The 19,216-nt window shown below is 34.4% G+C and overlaps 1 protein-coding gene across 6 annotated transcripts in view; it reads right to left on the bottom strand.

The window, feature by feature from the left end:
• The window catches only part of sls (sallimus), a 346,510-nt gene that overhangs the window by 37,673 nt on the left and 289,621 nt on the right, over positions 1 to 19,216 (bottom strand). For all 6 annotated transcript variants that reach the window (XM_081744934.1, XM_081744932.1, XM_081744931.1 and 3 more), the window contains 6 exons: positions 14,689 to 14,825; positions 11,531 to 11,792; positions 9,663 to 9,816; positions 7,989 to 8,122; positions 6,187 to 6,418; positions 3,393 to 3,564 (listed from right to left, as the gene is read on the bottom strand). In XM_081744934.1, coding sequence (XP_081601060.1) covers positions 3,393 to 3,564; positions 6,187 to 6,418; positions 7,989 to 8,122; positions 9,663 to 9,816; positions 11,531 to 11,792; positions 14,689 to 14,825 — 1,091 coding nt within the window. The remainder of the gene's footprint in view (positions 1 to 3,392; positions 3,565 to 6,186; positions 6,419 to 7,988; positions 8,123 to 9,662; positions 9,817 to 11,530; positions 11,793 to 14,688; positions 14,826 to 19,216) is intronic.

The following is a 19,216-nucleotide window of genomic DNA, read 5'->3' on the forward strand; positions in this document are numbered from 1 at the left end:
GTGCCGAAAGCGTGGGAAAATGACTTTCGGACGCCAATAGTTCGGAAACTATCCAACGTAAAGAGGGCGGGTAAAAAATTCACTGAAGAAGTCATACCTGCTGTATTGAATTTTGGATGTTTCACAATCCTACCATGCACGCGCAAGGGATTCCCCAAAGGAACGTAGGGAGTCCCGAATAATCTGTCAAATGAAAATTGGTCTAAATGGATATGAATTGATAGGGTTTCTACCAGGTAACAATAATTCGTTTGTATTAAGTCGATATCTGGAACAAATACAAAATGGCGGACACCTTCATGCCCGTTGTGTGTGGTTGCATAATCGCCAGGTACGGATGCTAGCCAACAGTGACGTTCTGAGTATTAAGTGTAACGAATGTGTACTCAAATGCTCTAGAAAGACATCTGGAGTGTTGGTAGAGCACAACAGATGAAGCAGGGTGATTCACATGTGTGGAAACACGTAACGAAAAATGCCCAGAAATGCACTCATACTCAGTAAACGTGATTTCAAAGCGTCGGAAATGTAAGGAATAGCCAGGGCCGGCGAGAGGGGAGGGCAGGAGGGGCCAGAGCCCTGGGGATAAAGAATTACTCAGTTCGCTTCCAATCAGTGCGCTCTTTGTGTAACAATTTTTGTGTACTGTGGTCTTGCAAAGAAATGACAGGTGACCAGATCCAAAAACAAGCAGCTGCACTAGCCCAGCGATACCCAAAAGATTTAGGAGATGATATTTCTGATGAACTGCATAGCCTGAAATTGATATATTCGTCCAATTTTGGTGAGAAAACGCTTTCACCATGGGATCTCCTAAATAACATCAAAACTTTGAATCTAGAAATTTTATTTCCAAATCTGACAGTGGGCCTTCGCATATTCGCCACAATCCCTGCTACGTTGAGTTTACCCAGTTTCTTAGTGAGTCCCCTTGCACAATTTCAACTTTGCCTCAGTTGTTGCATGCTTATTGGTATGCAACCGTGCAGATCATATTGGGTCGGATTGATGAAATATTATTGGTGAATTGGCAATGGCTTTCATGTTTTTGATGTTATTCCTTACATTTCCGACGCTTTGAAATCACGTTTACTGAGTATGAGTGCATTTCTGGGCATTTTTCGTTACGTGTTTCCACACATGTGAATCATCCTGCTTCATCTGTTGTGCTCTACCAACACTCCAGATGTCTTTCTAGAGCATTTGAGTACACATTCGTTACACTTAATACTCAGAACGTCACTGTTGGCTAGCATCCGTACCTGGCGATTATGCAACCACACACAACGGGCATGAAGGTGTTCGCCATTTTGTATTTGTTCCAGATATCGACTTAATAATAACGAATTATTGTTACCTGGTAGAAACCCTATCAATTCATATCCATTTAGACCAATTTTCATTTGACAGATTATTCGGGACTCCCTACGTTCCTTTGGGGAATCCCTTGCGCGTGCATGGTAGGATTGTGAAACATCCAAAATTCAATACAGCAGGTATGACTTCTTCAGTGAATTTTTTACCCGCCCTCTTTACGTTGGATAGTTTCCGAACTATTGGCGTCCGAAAGTCATTTTCCCACGCTTTCGGCACCTTGTAGATCTGAAACTATGTCCGATAGCCGAAAGTTCAAGAGAACTTTTTTTCTTGTCTCAGTGTCAGGAGTCACCTCCCAAGAGTTGTAACACTTATTTTGCAACACCCGATATATATATATATATATATATATATATATATACAGGGATACAGGGTGGTAGGTAACTTCACCGACAAAGCTTGGGAGTCGATTCCTTATACGAAATGAAAGAAAAAAGCTCTAATAAACATGGGCCGAAAAACTCCTCCTTTCAGAGTTATGATCCATTGAAAATTCGAAAAATCATTTTTCAAAACTCGCTAACTTAGAAACTATAGGACCTATCCCAAGCGGTTTAAGGAATTACACAGGAACTAGTATGTTCTCTACCTAAATATCCATGTTTTACCATCCTCCCTTATCGGTGAAAGGAACTGTAAAAAGGAAGTTGAAGTATACGAATATTCCTTTAAGTACTAGTGGTGCGTTCGTTTCGCTGGTACCGGCGAATTCTGAAACATCGATATTTAGATTGAGCGTATACCAGTTCCTGTGTAATTCCTTAAACCACTTGGGATAGGCTCTATAGTTTCTACGCCAGGATGTTTTGAAATGTGATATTTCGAATTTTCGGTAGTTCATAACTCTGAAAGGAAACGTTTTTCGGCCCATGTTTATTAGAACTTTTTTCTTTCATTTTGTATAAGGAATCGCCTCCCAAAGTTTGTCGGTGGAGTTACCTACCACCCTGTATATATATATGAGTTAGTATCCAAACTAATGATAATTTGCATTTCATTAAATAATGCACTTTGTACAATACTATTATAAATTTTATGAGAAATCGAATACGTATTAAGAAACTGCTAATTGAAAGATTGAAACTACTCCCACTTTAGCATTATACACTTCAGACGTCAGATTTCGATTGTTAATAAGTTATGTTTCATTGTATCTATATTTTCATAGAGAATAGTTACAAATTTCTGTCCTATTATTTGAAAGCTTTCGAAGATAAATTTACAAAAGTGTGCTTTCCCGCTGTGTTTTCGAATACACAAGGATCTATAACGCTGAAATGCACAACAAACAATGAGAGTGGAGTCTGTATTCCTTGGAACAGTCAACGAAAAACAATAAAAGATATTTATTATTAAATAGGCTGAATATAAATTAAATTTGCATTTTTTGAACTCTACCTATTTTTCTTTCCTATATAATGACAAAACTTGAAATTTTTATTGTAATAAAATCTTATATACACCCCTCCATATTTCTTTAAACTATGTGACTCTGGAAGAAAAGCTAATATGACGTAACTTATCAAACATTATATAAAATGATTAACAGACACTAACTAACTAAATAACTCTATGGCCTATGGAACTCGAAGGCTCAATGCCGCATTCAGAAAAGCTCTCCACTGATTTCTATCCTTAGCCAACTGCATCCAGTTTGTACTTTGTATTCCTAATTCTGGTATGACCCGAACAATGTTTAGTAAACCGTATAAAATATGTAGTTCCTCGTTATGAAGTTTTCGCCATTCCCCATTCCCGTTCATCTTGGGTCCGAATATTCGTCTCAGGATCTTGTTCTCAAATACTTTCAGTCTAAGTTCTTCTCTCAGGGAAACGACCATTTTTCGCAACCATACAGAACAACAGGCATGATAATCGTTTTATATATTATAAGCTTCAAATTCTTCGACAGAATTCGCGACGACAAGAGATTTTGAATTGAATAATAACACGATTAATAGAAAGGAATTACAAAAAAGACGAAACACTGAAACACTGGAAAGAATTGTACTTACATTCAGTACTGTATGACCATTAACCAGCCACATTACTCTAGGCCTTGGATAGCCAATAACCCGGCAACAGAATCTTGCCCATTCACCTTCAACTACAGTGTACGGTTCTGGCTTTGTAACGAAAACTGGTGGAGATTTTGGTTTCTGCCCTTCCTCAGCTTCTTCGGGGACTCTGTAAGAATTTACAGGAAAATTAACTTAACACATACATAAACAGACACACACACACACATACACACCCACACCCACCCACCCACCACACACACACACACACACATATATATATATATATATATATATATATATATATATATATATATATATATATATATATATATATATATACGGTAGCACTTATCTTGATTCGCCCTCGTAAATTTTAAACTAATTGATACGAAATGCAGAAATTTCGTACCATGCAAATATTGACAGGGGGATATTGTTTGACAAACTCTGCAATACTACCAGGTCAACAGCGTTGCCAATCCAATATAAAGTCATATTTTTTTCAAATGGCACTACGTCAGATTAATACGTATTTCAAATTAACATATAAAATAAAAACTTACAATATTATTCTGCATTGTTACAAACTAAGGACGCTACGGTATCATACCCATCAAAAACAACCAAACTTTGAAGGGCTCTACAAAAGTAATAACGCAAGTAGCATCGACAGGGTAACACACATACAAAGTACCTGAGTGGCGAATACTACGGTCATTATATGACATATTCCAAACATGTAGAAACAAATTTACCAGAAATTGAAAATTTGACGTTTTCAAAGAATTCTTTTACTTCAAAAAGGATAAGTATCACATCCAATCAAGTAGATGTTTTTTTTTTTTCCATAGACATTAAAGATCATAATGCTCTTTAAAGTAATTTGATATCCCAAATCAATCCAAAGATATGAAAAAAACGTAAAAATTGATATATTGCTTAAAATGGCATATTTGTGGGAACATTCTAAAACGGTTGTTGTTTTCCTTCGTCGCGGTTTTAACATAACAAGAAGAGTTCTTGACGAGTGTAATTACAAGTTCTCAGAGTTACATGATTATGACCAGTGTTGTAAACTTTACCAGTGTTTATCATATCTCCAGAACGGTTTGAATTGCGATAAACGACATTAAGATCTTCACGTTTATTTAAAGTTATCTATGCAATTAGATGAAGTAACTTCGTTCCTATTCATTCTAAATCCATCATATCACGATCATACTATTCGACACTACGGTACCCTGAATATGAATTGCCCCGCCTGACTCACTTCGTTATTACTATTATAAAGGTCTCTAAACTTTGGATGGTTGTGATACTGTAACATTCTTAATTTATAACATTCAATAACAAATGATATATTGAAAGTTTCGTTTAACATGTAGATTTGAAATACGTAATAACCTGACGTAGTGCCATTTGAAAAAAAAAATATATATATAACTGGCAACACTGTTAACTTTGTGGTATTAAAAGGTATGTTAAACAATGTCCCTGTGCCGATACTTGAAAGATGCAAAATTTCAGCGTTTTTTTTTTTTTTTTTCTATTAGTTCAAAAGTTACGAGGACGTTACAGGTGTTCAAAAGTTAAGACAAACGGTCCGCTGAAACATGTGTTCCCTTATTTTTCATGAAGACTTCATACACCGAGTTTCATCTCTCTAAAGCCAGACGTATATTAATGCCATGACAGAAGTACGTAATGAAGTTTGCAAAATATTTCACTTCTAATTCCGACTATCTGTGTGCTGTCGCTATCTCATGTTCCAGTAATTCCCGGCGAGAGCTCACGTGGTTCGGATTCCACGTTAATCAGTAGGTCCACGTCTCATATAGCCTCGCTGCTGAACGGGACGTTAAACTCAAAATCAACTCAACAACTCAACTCATGTTCCAGTACCTTTCTCATATGACTCAATGTTAACAGAAACCAGAAAGTACTATTGATTTACGTTTTCTGCTTATGACTTTTTGCGCTATTTTTAAACTTTACTTAATTATTAGCTTCGTTTGCTAATCAAATCTCAAAAATGTAATATATAAAGTAAACAGAGATATTGTTGAAATCATGTCAGATACAGTATATGATTTTTCTTTCCTAGTGCCTATATTTACTTCATTTTTGTACTTCTATGGGGTATATGTCCTGCTTTCTACATAAGTAAAACAAATATCTTTACTTATCCACGGCTAATAAAAATAGTGTTTCCTGTTAGTAATGTTTCCAGAGTTTCCTTCTCTTTCACACAGTACTTTGCGTAGTTACCTTTAAAATATTTAAATTGAATCCTTAACTGAAAACCCATATGTCTAGTTTACAAAAAAGTTGTTCTTATAGTCTTCTCTTTCCAATATTCTCACGTTATTTTTTGATTTATCTTTTCCCGACTTTAACTTACTTCTTTCCCGTCTCATTTAATGTTACTTCAGTAAAATTTTCTTATTATTTTGTCAAAAAAGACATGCAAAATTTAAACATTGCAGAAAAAATATAAAACATCCTTATATTTAAATAATACTTCTTATTGCTAATTGGTAACCTTTTCTGTTTACCAATTAGCGTATGCTGACAACTCTTCCTTTGCTATTTGCAATTACAGCCTTCTCCCAATACTGTATCGTCAAAAGTATAACGTTCATGATGCTTCTAATGTACTTACAAAATGTGCTACCTTACTTGAAGTAAAATAACACATATGTGAATGCATGCGTAAATTCATATCTGCAACTGAAAACGGCGTCTAAGTAAAGCATTAAATAATTAGGAATATTACAAAGTAACTCACATTTGCCATGCAGCCTCCATTTCACGAATCATCTCAATGCTCTTCATGCCTTTTGGTAGTTGAGACTCATAAATAATTCCTGGTTTTCCTGTTGTCTTAATTATAGCTCTTGTTTCATCCATGCCATACAAGTTGGTTGCTCTGCACAAATATTCTCCGCTGTCTTCAGGGTAAATCCAACCAAAGTTCATGGCTACGTACCCAAAGTCATAAATCGGAGTAAATCTATTCTCTGTAAGCAAAAATACGCATATTTAAAATAAAATTATTTCTATTTTAAATTAATTGAAATATTACAATTTATTGTAGGCACTCTGCAAACTTAATTTTCGAAAGAGAAGTTCCAAAAATTTTCCTCACTGAAGATTTGATTACCTGATATCTATCAGATTCATGTATCGACTTCATGATTCATTGCGAATATCCACTTCAATTTCAGCAAATCAATCAAACAAAAGAAGCCAAATACAGATTAGAAAATACATATAAAAGGAATCGTATACATATATATATATAGACATGACTAAATAATATGATAAGAAATTTTATGTCATATTGCATCAAAATCATTAATTTGGTGAAGGCTATCGAGCAGAACTGTTTCCTTATTGCATTATTTAAATAGGTTTAAGGAAACTTATTTCCTTTTAACCGCTTATGCTTGATCGATTTCTTCTGCAACCAATGATAAAAATCAGGATGTACTAAAGGAAATATACAGGGTGTTAATAAACTATACCGACAAATTGTAAGAAATGATTCCCCATGTCAACATAAGAGAAAAAAGATCATATGGACATGTGGGGAAAAGTGTATAATTTGAGCTAGAGCCATCCAAAATCATGGAAAATCTTTTCTACACGCGTTATTTCGAATTCGAGAAACCGTGCAGTAGTGCTCAATATCAGCGTAAAGGAAGTCATATATACGCCATCCAAATATTTATATTTTAGCCATGTGTAACGGGTGCGCAAGGAATTCCCTGCAGGTCATAATTCCCAGATATATTTCCAACACAATTCCCAAATATCCTCTAATTTAAAGGTGGGTCCAAAGTAGGCAAAAAGTAAACCTCGACAGCTATGAACACGGATTGTGTCGGCAAGAAGTCGGAAGTGTTAGAGACCACTAGCATCGCGGTCTCTCGTGTTTGGAATAATGAGTGCTGTAATGTTTTGTTTCGCGTTTATATGTGAAAAAAATAAAAATAAAAAATTGAAACATACTGTGACAAAATACATTACAGCACGTGTTATTCCGAACATGAGGAACCGTACAGCTGTCGGTCACTAACACTTCTGACTTCCGCCGAAGAATTCCGTGTCTACTGCTGTTAAGACTTACATTTTACCTACTTTAAAGCCACCATGAAGTCAGAGCATATCTAAGAATTCTATTTGGAGCAAGTCATGACCTCTAGAGAATCCCTTGTGCACTCGTTCCTAAATTATGAATCTTTTGATGGCGTATGTACGACTTCCTTTACCCTGATACGGATCGCCACACCACGGTTTCTCGAATTTGAAGTAGCGCGTATTGGAATGTAGCTTTTCCGCAATTTTGGACGGCCCTAGCACTGAAAGTACGCACACTTCCGTATAGGTTCATATGAACTATATATATATGAATGTCCAGCATGGGGTGGATTTAAACCCCAGCAGCATGCTTCTCTCTGAAACTTGGAGAAAGAAACATACCAAGTTTCATTCAAATCGGATAAATTTTTTGATAGACAGACATACATACAAATACCAGTTAAAGCTAATGAATCACTACTTTTATTTTAATTATATCATACTTACTGTACGGTAGAGGTTTGCCATTGAAGAACCACTCTACTTTCATGTTGGGATCGCCTACAGGTGCCAACTGACATTCGAATTTTGTAGATTGCATTTCAACAAGCTGCGTTTGGTCTACAATCTGTGTCACAAATCTATAGGAGAGAAAACAAATCTTAAGGAAGAACATCTTTTACAATTAACTGTAAAATTAATAACAGTTACGAACTATAACTTACAACTATACCACGTCAACATCAGAAAATAACTACCATAGATCCTCCTAGAAGTTTTTCACATTATTCTTATTAAAACCTTTTGAATGCCAGAGAAATATAGACTGATTTTGGCTAGCTGATGTAATTACATTTGTAAGTCAACAATTTGTAAACTCGATGTTTTGAGAAAATCATATTTAGAAGTTTTGCGCCTATAGTATGTACATTCATATGTAATACACAAACCACGTTTTCATTTCGATTTACTTGGTGATAGAACTTACATTGGTACCTTTGCTAGAGTGCTGAATCTGAATTCAAAATATGAAATTTGGTCACAATAATTAAAATTGCATATTGGTGACTATGCTGAAGTGCCTATATACTGTATAAATACGAAATACCACTGCCTAATTTGACTGACCGACCACTTGGAATCCCCTGATTGAGTGAGATGAACTTGGCAGAATTCTATTCTAAGCTTCCTAAGAAAGGATTTTTAAAAATTTGAGCTGTACCTACCCTAAATCAATTGACAATTGACTCAAAGCCACAATGATTCTGACGTTTAAGCTAATAAAAACAAGAGAAATTCGTGTTATGTGGCCTATCTCTTTGTAAAATTTGAAACTCACTTTTCGACAATTTGCTATTCTCTACTGGTATTTTATAATAATTTATTTGAATTATAAATGTGTGTGGCTTTACATGCATGCTTTCACAGTAACATTTCAGAGGTAAATCAACTTAAAATGTAGTTCAAGACTATTCATTCATTAGAGGAACCATCAGGTGTTATTCAATTTCGAAATTGCAAAGTTGATTAAGGAAGTATTTTATTTTCTCCTTCGCAATAATTTGTTATATGAGCGTCGAAAAGCAAACCTACTGCGGAACTCTCTCGCCATTGAAACAATGAGTCAGTCTTTCTTCCCAAAAAGCAGAGAAAGTACCACTTTTCCTTCCATTCAGCGTACAATCAACACACAGCTAACATGTTGGTATCGATCTATTTCCTTCTTCCCGCTCGCCGCAAGGACATGGAAAATGAGACTTCGCACTCAAAAGAAAATAAAAGTAATGACATTGTTCTTAAGACCAGGCGTTTAAAGGGCTGTTCTGTGACAGCAGCGGGCGTTAGAAAGAACCAAGTCAAAACACATGAACAAAGGATAATATCAAGCATTGTGTTTTAACGCTATGTTACCACATCACTCATGGACATCAATCATGATTGCAGGTTCAATATTGAAATACCAAAAGCTTGTGTTGGGTCGTTCCTCACTAGTATGCAGGAATTAAGAATAATATTTTTCTTAAAATTAATTGGAAAGGAAATGAGTTTGTGACTACGTTGCAGAGCCGCCCCAGGTAACTAGTAATATTTTACTTAATTTTTACACAATTACAGTTGATAATTAAAAATGTAACTCAAATGGAAAGAATATCAAATAAATCAGAGCGCTGGCTTGCTTACCTTGGAGGTTGTTTCTTGTCAGGATCATACAGATCATCCGCAGTCAAATGAATTTCAGAAGTGTACTTCTTAATTGTGGCTTCCATTTGCATTAAAGCCTCAGACTTTTTCATACCCTTTGGTACTTGGTTTTGGAGGACAATAGTTGGCAATTCTGCAAAGACCAACAAAAATTACAAATACGGTTTTAAATACCTATATAAGATTTCGTTTGAACGTAGATTTTCAACTGTTAAATACCATTACAATGATATTTGGCAATAAATTTTATTTGAACGCATTAAAGACAAACTAAAAGAAAGTGTTCTGATTATACCTAGGCACAAAATCAGTATTTTAAAACATACATCACAGAAACAAATGTGAAAAGCAGCATATTCAGATACTAGTAAAATATGTTCAATTCATCTTTGATTAATTTAGTAAAATACCTCAGTTCACTAAAAAATTATAAAAATTTGTAGTATTAAGCTTGTATTACTTCCACTACTGAGAATATTTTTATAAGCATTAAAACAGTACAATAAAACAAAAAGGATATATATTTATTTTATTTATACATATTTCTGGGCATTACCGATATCTACGGACCGTTACGTATGAGGGATTACGTCCCTCAGCGAGCACATTATCCGAAGAAAGGGAAGGAAGAAAAGAACCTGGAAGGAACGAAGTGAACTGAGACTTGTGTGTTAAGTACCATCCTGACATTTGCTTGGTGTGAATGAGGAAAAGCCACGAAAATCTGTTACACTTTTTTGACCGAGTGTCCCCTCCGGGAATCGAGCCCGGGACCACTCACATCAAAGGCCTGAAGAAAGAAACATGATACCGTATTTGCGTGAATATAGGTCGCGTGCGAACACAGACCGCACCTAAACTTTTGACACGAGATTATAGAAAAAAGTAAATCTCAAAATAGGCCGCACTACTAAATTACCAAGAAAGTTCAATAGACAGTACTTTCAGTTGCGTCTCTCTTCTTTCCCTTCTTCAACTCTCGCAAAACGAAGGGTGACTCATCACCAACAGGACAGGTTTTATTATTAGGACTGGTATTAGGTCTGGTGACGTGACTAATTTAAGCGACAGTGTAAGGAAGTTCAAAGTTCATTTATTCGAGAAAAGTTTATCGTTTAGTTTCTGAGTGATGATGAGAAAGAAGCGTACTAGTTACACAGCTATGCAAAGGAACAGGGAAAGCGGAAAGCTCTACGATTTGATGTTGATTGAAAAAAAAAGAAAGAAAAACCTACATCGGTGGTGTGCAAGTGAACAGTAACTCTTAAATAGTTTAAAAAGTCGGTGTTCATTTCGAGGGCAAAAGTGCAAATATCCAGACGTGGAAAAAAATTGGATTGATTTTGTAGTTTAAAACAGGAAATAAGGATATACCGTTACAACTGAAATAATTCAAATTGAAGGCTGCAAAATAATACGTGTACATGTCATTTTGAAACTCATGATTTATGATCTAAGGAGCGGGGGGGGGGATCTTGATTATAGACCGCATCATGATTTTTCAAGCCAAAATGTAGGAAAAAAGTGCGGCCTATATTCGCGCAAATGCAGAACAATGAATAAGATTTCTTTAAAAAAAAAAAAAAAAAAATTATCCAATTATTTAGATGAGTTCAACATTAGAAACTAATAAAATTGTGTATTCTTTAGAGGGAACAGCCTAACAAGTTTTCTCTTTACCCACAGAAAAAATTAACGATAGGACTATAGTTATGGTTTCCTTTTTATATTCCTTCTCTAAGAAGAATAGTCAACGAGGGTATTCATGGCTTAGATCTTCAAGCTCAAGAAACCTTCGCAATAAGCACAGTAAATACCAAAAGAGTAAAAAATGAATGAAATCTTACTCTTGCACGAGATGGTTGCTCTTGTAGTGTCTTCACCCAATTCATTAACGGCTCTGCATACGTATTCTCCTGAATCCTCAGCATACGTGTATAATATATCCAAGGAGACGTATCCAAAGTCATATGTGGTGCGGAAGCGGTGACCAGATGGAAGAGGTTTGCCATTTCGATACCATTCAATGCGTAATTTTGGATCTGTTTTTGGTTCCACTCTGCATTCGAAGTGCACTGGATCACCTTCTCCTACTCCAACAGATTCAATCTATGGAAAATATGATAAGTTAACCAGAGGTAATACCTTTGATAATATACTTCGTTAGTAGAATAAGCAATTAGTTGATAATTTAATAATAATAATAATAATAATAATAATAATAATAATAATAATAATAATAATAATAATAATAATAATAATAATAATAATAATAATAATAATAATAATAATAAATAAATAATCTCAACAAAGCCAAAACAGCTCTACCGGAAACTTACGAAGAACAAAATAATCAAACAGGAGTGCCAGTAATTAATGAAATCACGAATTATTGGTCTCAAATTTGGGTACAACGAAAGTAATACCCTGAAAGAAGAACTACTCAGATCTCCATTTAATGAAAATATGGAACCATTTTACATAAATGAAACAGATGTCAATAACCAATTAGAAAGTCTGCAAACTGGAAGTCCGCGAACCCTGACCGCATTTGGAATTTCTGGTATAAACGATTCAATCGGTGCATGGAAAAAGGAGAACATTCCGTAACACTTTACTTTCGAAAACGAAAAACAAAAGCGCTTATCGGAAATACCGTTGGTTGTACGGTACAAAAATATTTGTACGGGACATTTGTAGCGTATGTTAAGACCTTTCATTTCCCAAAATACCACAGTCGTAATGAGATTGAATATGTAGTATACAGAAATTGCTATCACGGAATGATCTTTATTTTTGGAATATTCTCCTTTTCTGCTCACCGATTCAGTTTAGAACAGAACACAACAACCCTTGCTTCATATTCTTCCACCACATTCCTCACGTTATAACAACATTCTTCAGAACCAAGAAGACATTTCCAGCTTACAAACAAGAGGAAGGATAGTTCTACAAAAAATTAAACACCAAGGACTCTGCAAATTACAGGACGATCACATGTCTTCCTACGATGTACAAATGCATGACTTAGATATAACTGGAAAAGTGTACTCTCATCTTTAGAATAATACAATTATGACAGGAACAAAAATAATGCTATAGACAGGAAAACAAAAAACATTTTTATGAAGCAAGTTAAATCCTAGAAAAATCTCGTTGTAGCATGTATAGACTACCAAAAAGCCTTTGCTTCACATTCCACATTCATATCTAATGGAAATACTAAAGATATACAAAATACATTTTATGATAACTGAATTTTAGAAAAACAGCTTTGAAATAATGGTTCCATATCTACATCTCTACAATGAGCAGAAAGAAATAGCATCCCGAAAAACAAAAGTAAACGGAAGCATATCCCAAGGCGAATCTCTCAGTGCTCTCTGGTTCTGCATAACTCTCAATTCTCTAAGCAGATCTTTGGCAAACAACACCTATGATTTAACATAAAAGCACACAATAAATCATCTTCAATCAACTACCCTACTACATATGGATGATCTAAAGTTAAACACAAACACTCCCAGTCAATTTCACAGACTACTCGAAATAGTAATAGCTTTTAGCCGTGACATCTGTATGAGTTAGAAGCAGGCAAATGCAAATCAATAAATCCGCAAAAGGGAGAAAATTATAAATACATAAGAATTTCTAATTAATACAACTGCAAAATAGAAGAGTTTAAAGGAGAACACTATTAACACCTAGGAACAATATAATCTCGAGGCATTCAACAACACACACTGAAACGTAACTAACAAAAAGATTTGCAGTTAAGAATTACGGTGATGCTTAGAACTTAGCTTACTAATGCTAACAAAGTTAAAGTCATCAAGATTTTATTCCATATTCACTTGGCTTAGTAAAATGAACAGAAACTAACTTAAAGAACTTAACACAAATGATTCTGATCTTCATGACAGTATTCAAAACTAGACATCTAAAAGTTGCAATACAGCGAGTAACACCAGAAGGAGACATTGGTATCACAAATATACTAAAACTCCATCAGGGACATACTGAAGACTTTCGCTTATGGACCCCGAAAACTATGGATTTAACAATAATATCGGCCATTTTTTATCATTTTTATATCTCCCCCCTCTCCTAACTAGGTGTGCTAGGACAGTCCTAGCCCAACAATACTCTTTCCCAGACTGCAAATAATAAGTGTACCAAGTTCGATTTAAATTGCTGCAGGCGTTCCAGAGTTATGGTTGAACATACTCACATACATCCATTTTAATGAATATAAAGATTTAGCTTAGTACTTTTTTTATTGACTATAAATGTTCATGTGTGTTTAGAAATGTGAATCGTTTATTACGAAAGTATGGTTATTTAGATAAAACGGGATGTAATTATACAGTACATGAAAACATTATATTGCCCGTCCTTAATGTTCAGTATTATTTATCACGAATATATATCGGGTTTCATGTTAACCAGTAGGTCCCGTCTCATACAGCCTCGCTGCTGAAAGAGACGTTAAACTCAAAATCAAATCAACTCAATAATTGTTTCATTGTGTTCATAATAAATTAAAGTACAGTGAAAACAGTTATTTTCATGCATGATCGATCCTTTTGTCTGGATATATATGTTTTGTTTTATAAAATCCTGCAAATCCGAACCTACTGGTGCCTGTAAACCCGACATTACTGTGATCACTATAACAGCTCTCCTAGCCCCTTCTCCAGACATCCATATTACTGAGTACCTGTGATTATTTCTGGAGCTCAGGCCACAAGATAGATATCCCTCTCCATCTTCTATGACGGAACTCAGTACTGCACTGCATAAGGAATGACATAATCATCCTCCGGAAACTATTTAGTTCGTTATTCATATGCTTTCATTCTATTACGAATCAGAGTTGTTCTACAGGGTAATATTCGTCCCACGTCGTACTCATCAGGTAAGTTGCATTATCTTCAGGTGTTTCCGTTATTTTGATAAGCATTTGTACATATTTTAATGTTAAATTTCTTTTACAATTACTCACCTGGGTTATGAACTTTGGAGGTGAAAGTGGAGCTTCTTCACGCTGTGCTTCAGATACTGGGCCACGCTCCAATTCCTTCAATTTCTCAGGACTTATACCCTCTGGAAGTTGAGAATCTAGAACAATGTCTCGTTTAGCTGAAAGTAAAACAAATCACATCATTGGCTTCCTTAACTTTGGTAAAATATTTGTATATATAAGAAATACTGAAGAAGATCCTTCACTTTAAGCAAGTGAATTAAATAACTAAGCTGCGATATGTTCATTTGCTTCCTTGAGTTTCACAACTTATTTGTACATATTCTATCCCTTTCTATTCCTTAACAAAACTAACTGGACAGGACCTATTGAGTTTCATTCATCTGTCACAAAATTGACATTAAGTATACTCTTTTCCACTTTCTGTGTACTTATTCCTATTTTTGTCTCTTTCTTATTTCTGATAACAGTTTTCGATATTTCAGTAAAAATAAAATAAAATAAAACGTGATATGTTTTTCACTCATAAACCTGTAGTAAAAACATAAATCTTCAATAACAACAATAACACAACTAAGAATCCTCGCCTGTTCCTCCGAAAAAAAAAAAAAAAATTAATGTACCAATATTGAAACTTAGTGCCTTCTATTCATATGTTAATATCTAAAATATGTAATAGCTTCCGTATGCTTGATACTTAAATACCATGTTCAGGAAAAAAAAATCAGAGTCCTGCGATGAATTGCAAGTCGTAGTGCTATCTTAATTAATCGCATTAATTGTACTGCTACACCTTGCATAAAGATTCATTCCACCTTTGAATAAAAGTTGATATTTTTCGAACTTTCATAAACCGGTATCTCATTTTTTTTTCTTTTTTGTTTAAAACAGTAAACATTTTAGCTTGCTGAAGCTCATTGAATCATTAATTTAAAACTAGTCTAGTAGGAATAACTGAAATATGCAATAGCCAGAGGAAAATTGTTCTCTGACAGTATTAAAAAATGTTTATGTATAGATTGACTATTGTTGTATATAACAATAAAATTGATAAAAGAAATATTAATTATCAAATGGAACATATTAATTTAATTTTTTTACACGCATTATATTGTACAAAAAATAATACCAGTTCTAGTGCTATCATCGAAAGGCAATTGATTGTAACACAAAATATACATTTCACATGACGTAATGACAATTTTAAAACGTAATACAAAATATAATTAAAATCAAAGATGAAGTTTATAGATTTCTGAATTTTAAGAACCTCTAAAATCTTTGGGTCTCCTGCATGTCGGGCTCTGTGGACCTTTTAGTTGGTCTCTTAGATGAAGAATTATTAGGTTAGATTACAAGATGTGCGTATGCAAAACTGTCTTAACGTGTTTTTTGTGAATGTATTTCGTCCTTTCTTTGACCTAATTACTTTTACTGATACCCACATTTATGGGCCAAATATATCAGCAACGTTTCTAAATTCTAGTAATGTCCTTATGAGTTAACGAAGATTTTTTTTTTGTCTAAATGTACTTCATAAATAGACCATTAAGAAAACTGTGCACAATGCAAAATAAGAAAGGAAAACTTTAAACACACATTTCTGTACACTATTTCCTTAGAAGAGCCTCAAAATATCACCTTTATATAGACTGAACTTTAACCAAAACCACCATATTTGTTAAAGTGACCCATTATCATAAATCAAAGGAACAAATAAATCAAAGGAGATACTGTTTAATAAGAAGCAAAGAAGATCCTGCCTTCCCTCAATGCAACCAATAAACTGGGATGTTATGATTGTTACTCAACATCGTAAATAAATCATTTCTAATTAGTGATTAATAATAAAGAATCCAAAAACCTAATTATTTCCTTATATTCCTCCACCTATTCTCCCAATAAACTTCAAAACAATCAAACCTTGTTCCAATTCTAGAAAAGCAGTGATGCCTTGTTGTTCCAGATATGCAGTAAAACGGTCTGTGAGGAGAAATTACGTATTACTATTCTTTAAATTTGTAACTTCTTTTTCTTTATCTATCAGGTAGCTGATCTTCAAATAAACATGATACATTCATGTAATAAAGTATGTATTGAGACATAATAGAGAAATGTCTAGAAGTCAGTAATGGGGAATTTATTGTCTATCCGAAGTCCTCGAACTTGGACATCAATATCCTTATACATCCATACTTATAGAGTATATATACACACAGAGATACACACCCTAACAAGGATACGAGATCGTTCTTGAAAAAATCTCACTTCTGACTAACATAAACTACTGAGTTACCAAAGACTCTCGTTGAAATTAAAATAAAAGAAAAAGAGAAAAAAACTAAACACAATAATTTAGAAACTCAACAGAAACTCAAGCATACAATGTAGGAATACGACGCAATACAGACACTGCACTCTGGAACTTGAACATTATGATGAAAACTGAGAATGTTCGAATATCTCTCAAATAGATTACATGAATGTTTAAAATTCATAATTCTTTTTTCTCTCTCTCTATCTCTAAGCATCAGGAATTCTCCAATAAAATTTTGTTCATATGCTATTTAATCACTTGTCCCTAATCTCAACTCGGACTAAAAATAGTGTTACAAACTTAACATATCAATAACTGCATATATTTTTAATATTATAGACACATTCCTACTATTTACACTTATTATTCAGTTGTAGCGTAGTTCAGTGTGTGTGGGAGGTGTTGCTAATTTGCCATTCTACCCTTGTTGTTTCAAAGCAGCTCAGTGGTTCACAAAGTCTCTATAAAGTGGGTAGCTGAGGAAACCTGAGGCTGGTGATGATTATATCACCTCCACTACGTGCTGAAGTCAAGAGAATGTGGACATCAACATCGTCCGTGACGCACTTCGACCTGTCCTAATTGACCGTCAACTTCTACTGTTACCTAGATAGATTCTGACTCACTTTGATTACCATTAACTACTTATGTTAATCATATACTTAGAGTGCAATTCATTAGTGATGAGTCTGCTGCACAAACATGTGGATGCATGAGTTTATTGCTTGGTGTTTCAAAACAAGACCAACAACGTTTGGGAGGTGATTCCTGATGCCAAGATAAGATAAAAAGTATAGATCAACCTGGGTGCAAAAATATTTCCTTTCGGAGTTACAGGCTGCCGAAAAAATGAAAAAATGAACTTTAAAGATCCATAGCTCAAAACTTTGGGACATATCATAATCGGGTCAAGACTTCACTTAGGAACTAATATGTGCCCTATCCAAAACTACATGTATCAGAGTCCTAAGATACTCACGCAACAATTTTTATAGAGGGAGTTTGGCTACGGGCATATAATTTGAAGTACTTACCAACCACCTCTATAAAATTGTTGCGGAAGTACCGCATGATTCTGAAACATGGATTTTTGGATAGGGTGCATACTAATTCCTAAGTGAAGTCTTTACCCGATTACGGTAGGTCCCATAGTTTTCGAGTTATGGACCTTTAAAGTTCACTTTTACATGTTTTCGGCAGTCTATAACTCTGAAAGGAAGCATTTGTGCATCTAGGTTGGTCTATACTTTTTTGTCTTATCTTGATGTTAGGAATCACCTCCCAAATTATTGGTGTTGTTTTGAAACATCCTGTATATCTTTCAAGCAAAGAGCAAAATATATGTTTTCTACTTTTGCAATGGTGCAAATGTCCCTATGTTTCACTTCTATCACCATCATTCTTGGACTATATTCATACATAAATTACGTTGTACTGTTGAACTTTAACATTAGTTAAATATCGTGTCAAAATACAAAAGTAAGATTGGTACTGTCAAGCCACAAATGAATAAGCAAACAGTAGAGCTAAATTTTACATCGGTCGCCCTCAGTCCTGTTGCTTTCAATACAAGTCTAAATTGCATATTGCTCTTCTAGTTTCCTTGGTAACGTTACTGTCACTATCATGTTCGACACAAAAGAAGCTAATTTTAGACATTTCAAATATCAATATAACAATGTTTATACTGCAAATACAGTTGGAAATCCATGAGGACAGAAGTGAAACATTTTTTAAAAAAATCAGTTAAAAACATATCCAGTTTTCTTTCTAAAAAAAACTCCAGTATAAAACTAGCTCAAGTCTCCAAAATATTTGAGGCGTTCAGTAGATAAGAAAATCAAGTCAAATTATGGTCATTTTGTACATATTTCATATTTAAGACACTCTATCTACCTTTCAGAGCTTAAAAGACTTACGTCCAGATATTGTAAATAACTCATAAAGCTGGCGATACTGCTGTGCTGGGAGGGAAGCAGAGTTTCCATACGAACTTTGTCTATTTTTATCACAATTTTGTTCATATGACTTGATTCCTTGTGCTCTGAACGCATCATTTGTAGCGTAAGCATAAGTATCTTAAAACTTTTTTTTTTTTTTTTTATGAACTTGAAATCAAATTAAGAAAATGAGTGTTGTTTTCCAAATGACATATTGACTTTTTTTTTTTTTTTTTTTAATTTGAAAGTTCATAAATAGCAAATAATATGTAATGATATTTTGTGAAACTTG

The sequence above is a fragment of the Thermobia domestica genome, chromosome 17, assembly GCF_964235325.1.
Source record: "Thermobia domestica chromosome 17, izTheDome1.hap1.1, whole genome shotgun sequence".
Lineage (NCBI taxonomy): Eukaryota > Metazoa > Arthropoda > Insecta > Zygentoma > Lepismatidae > Thermobia > Thermobia domestica.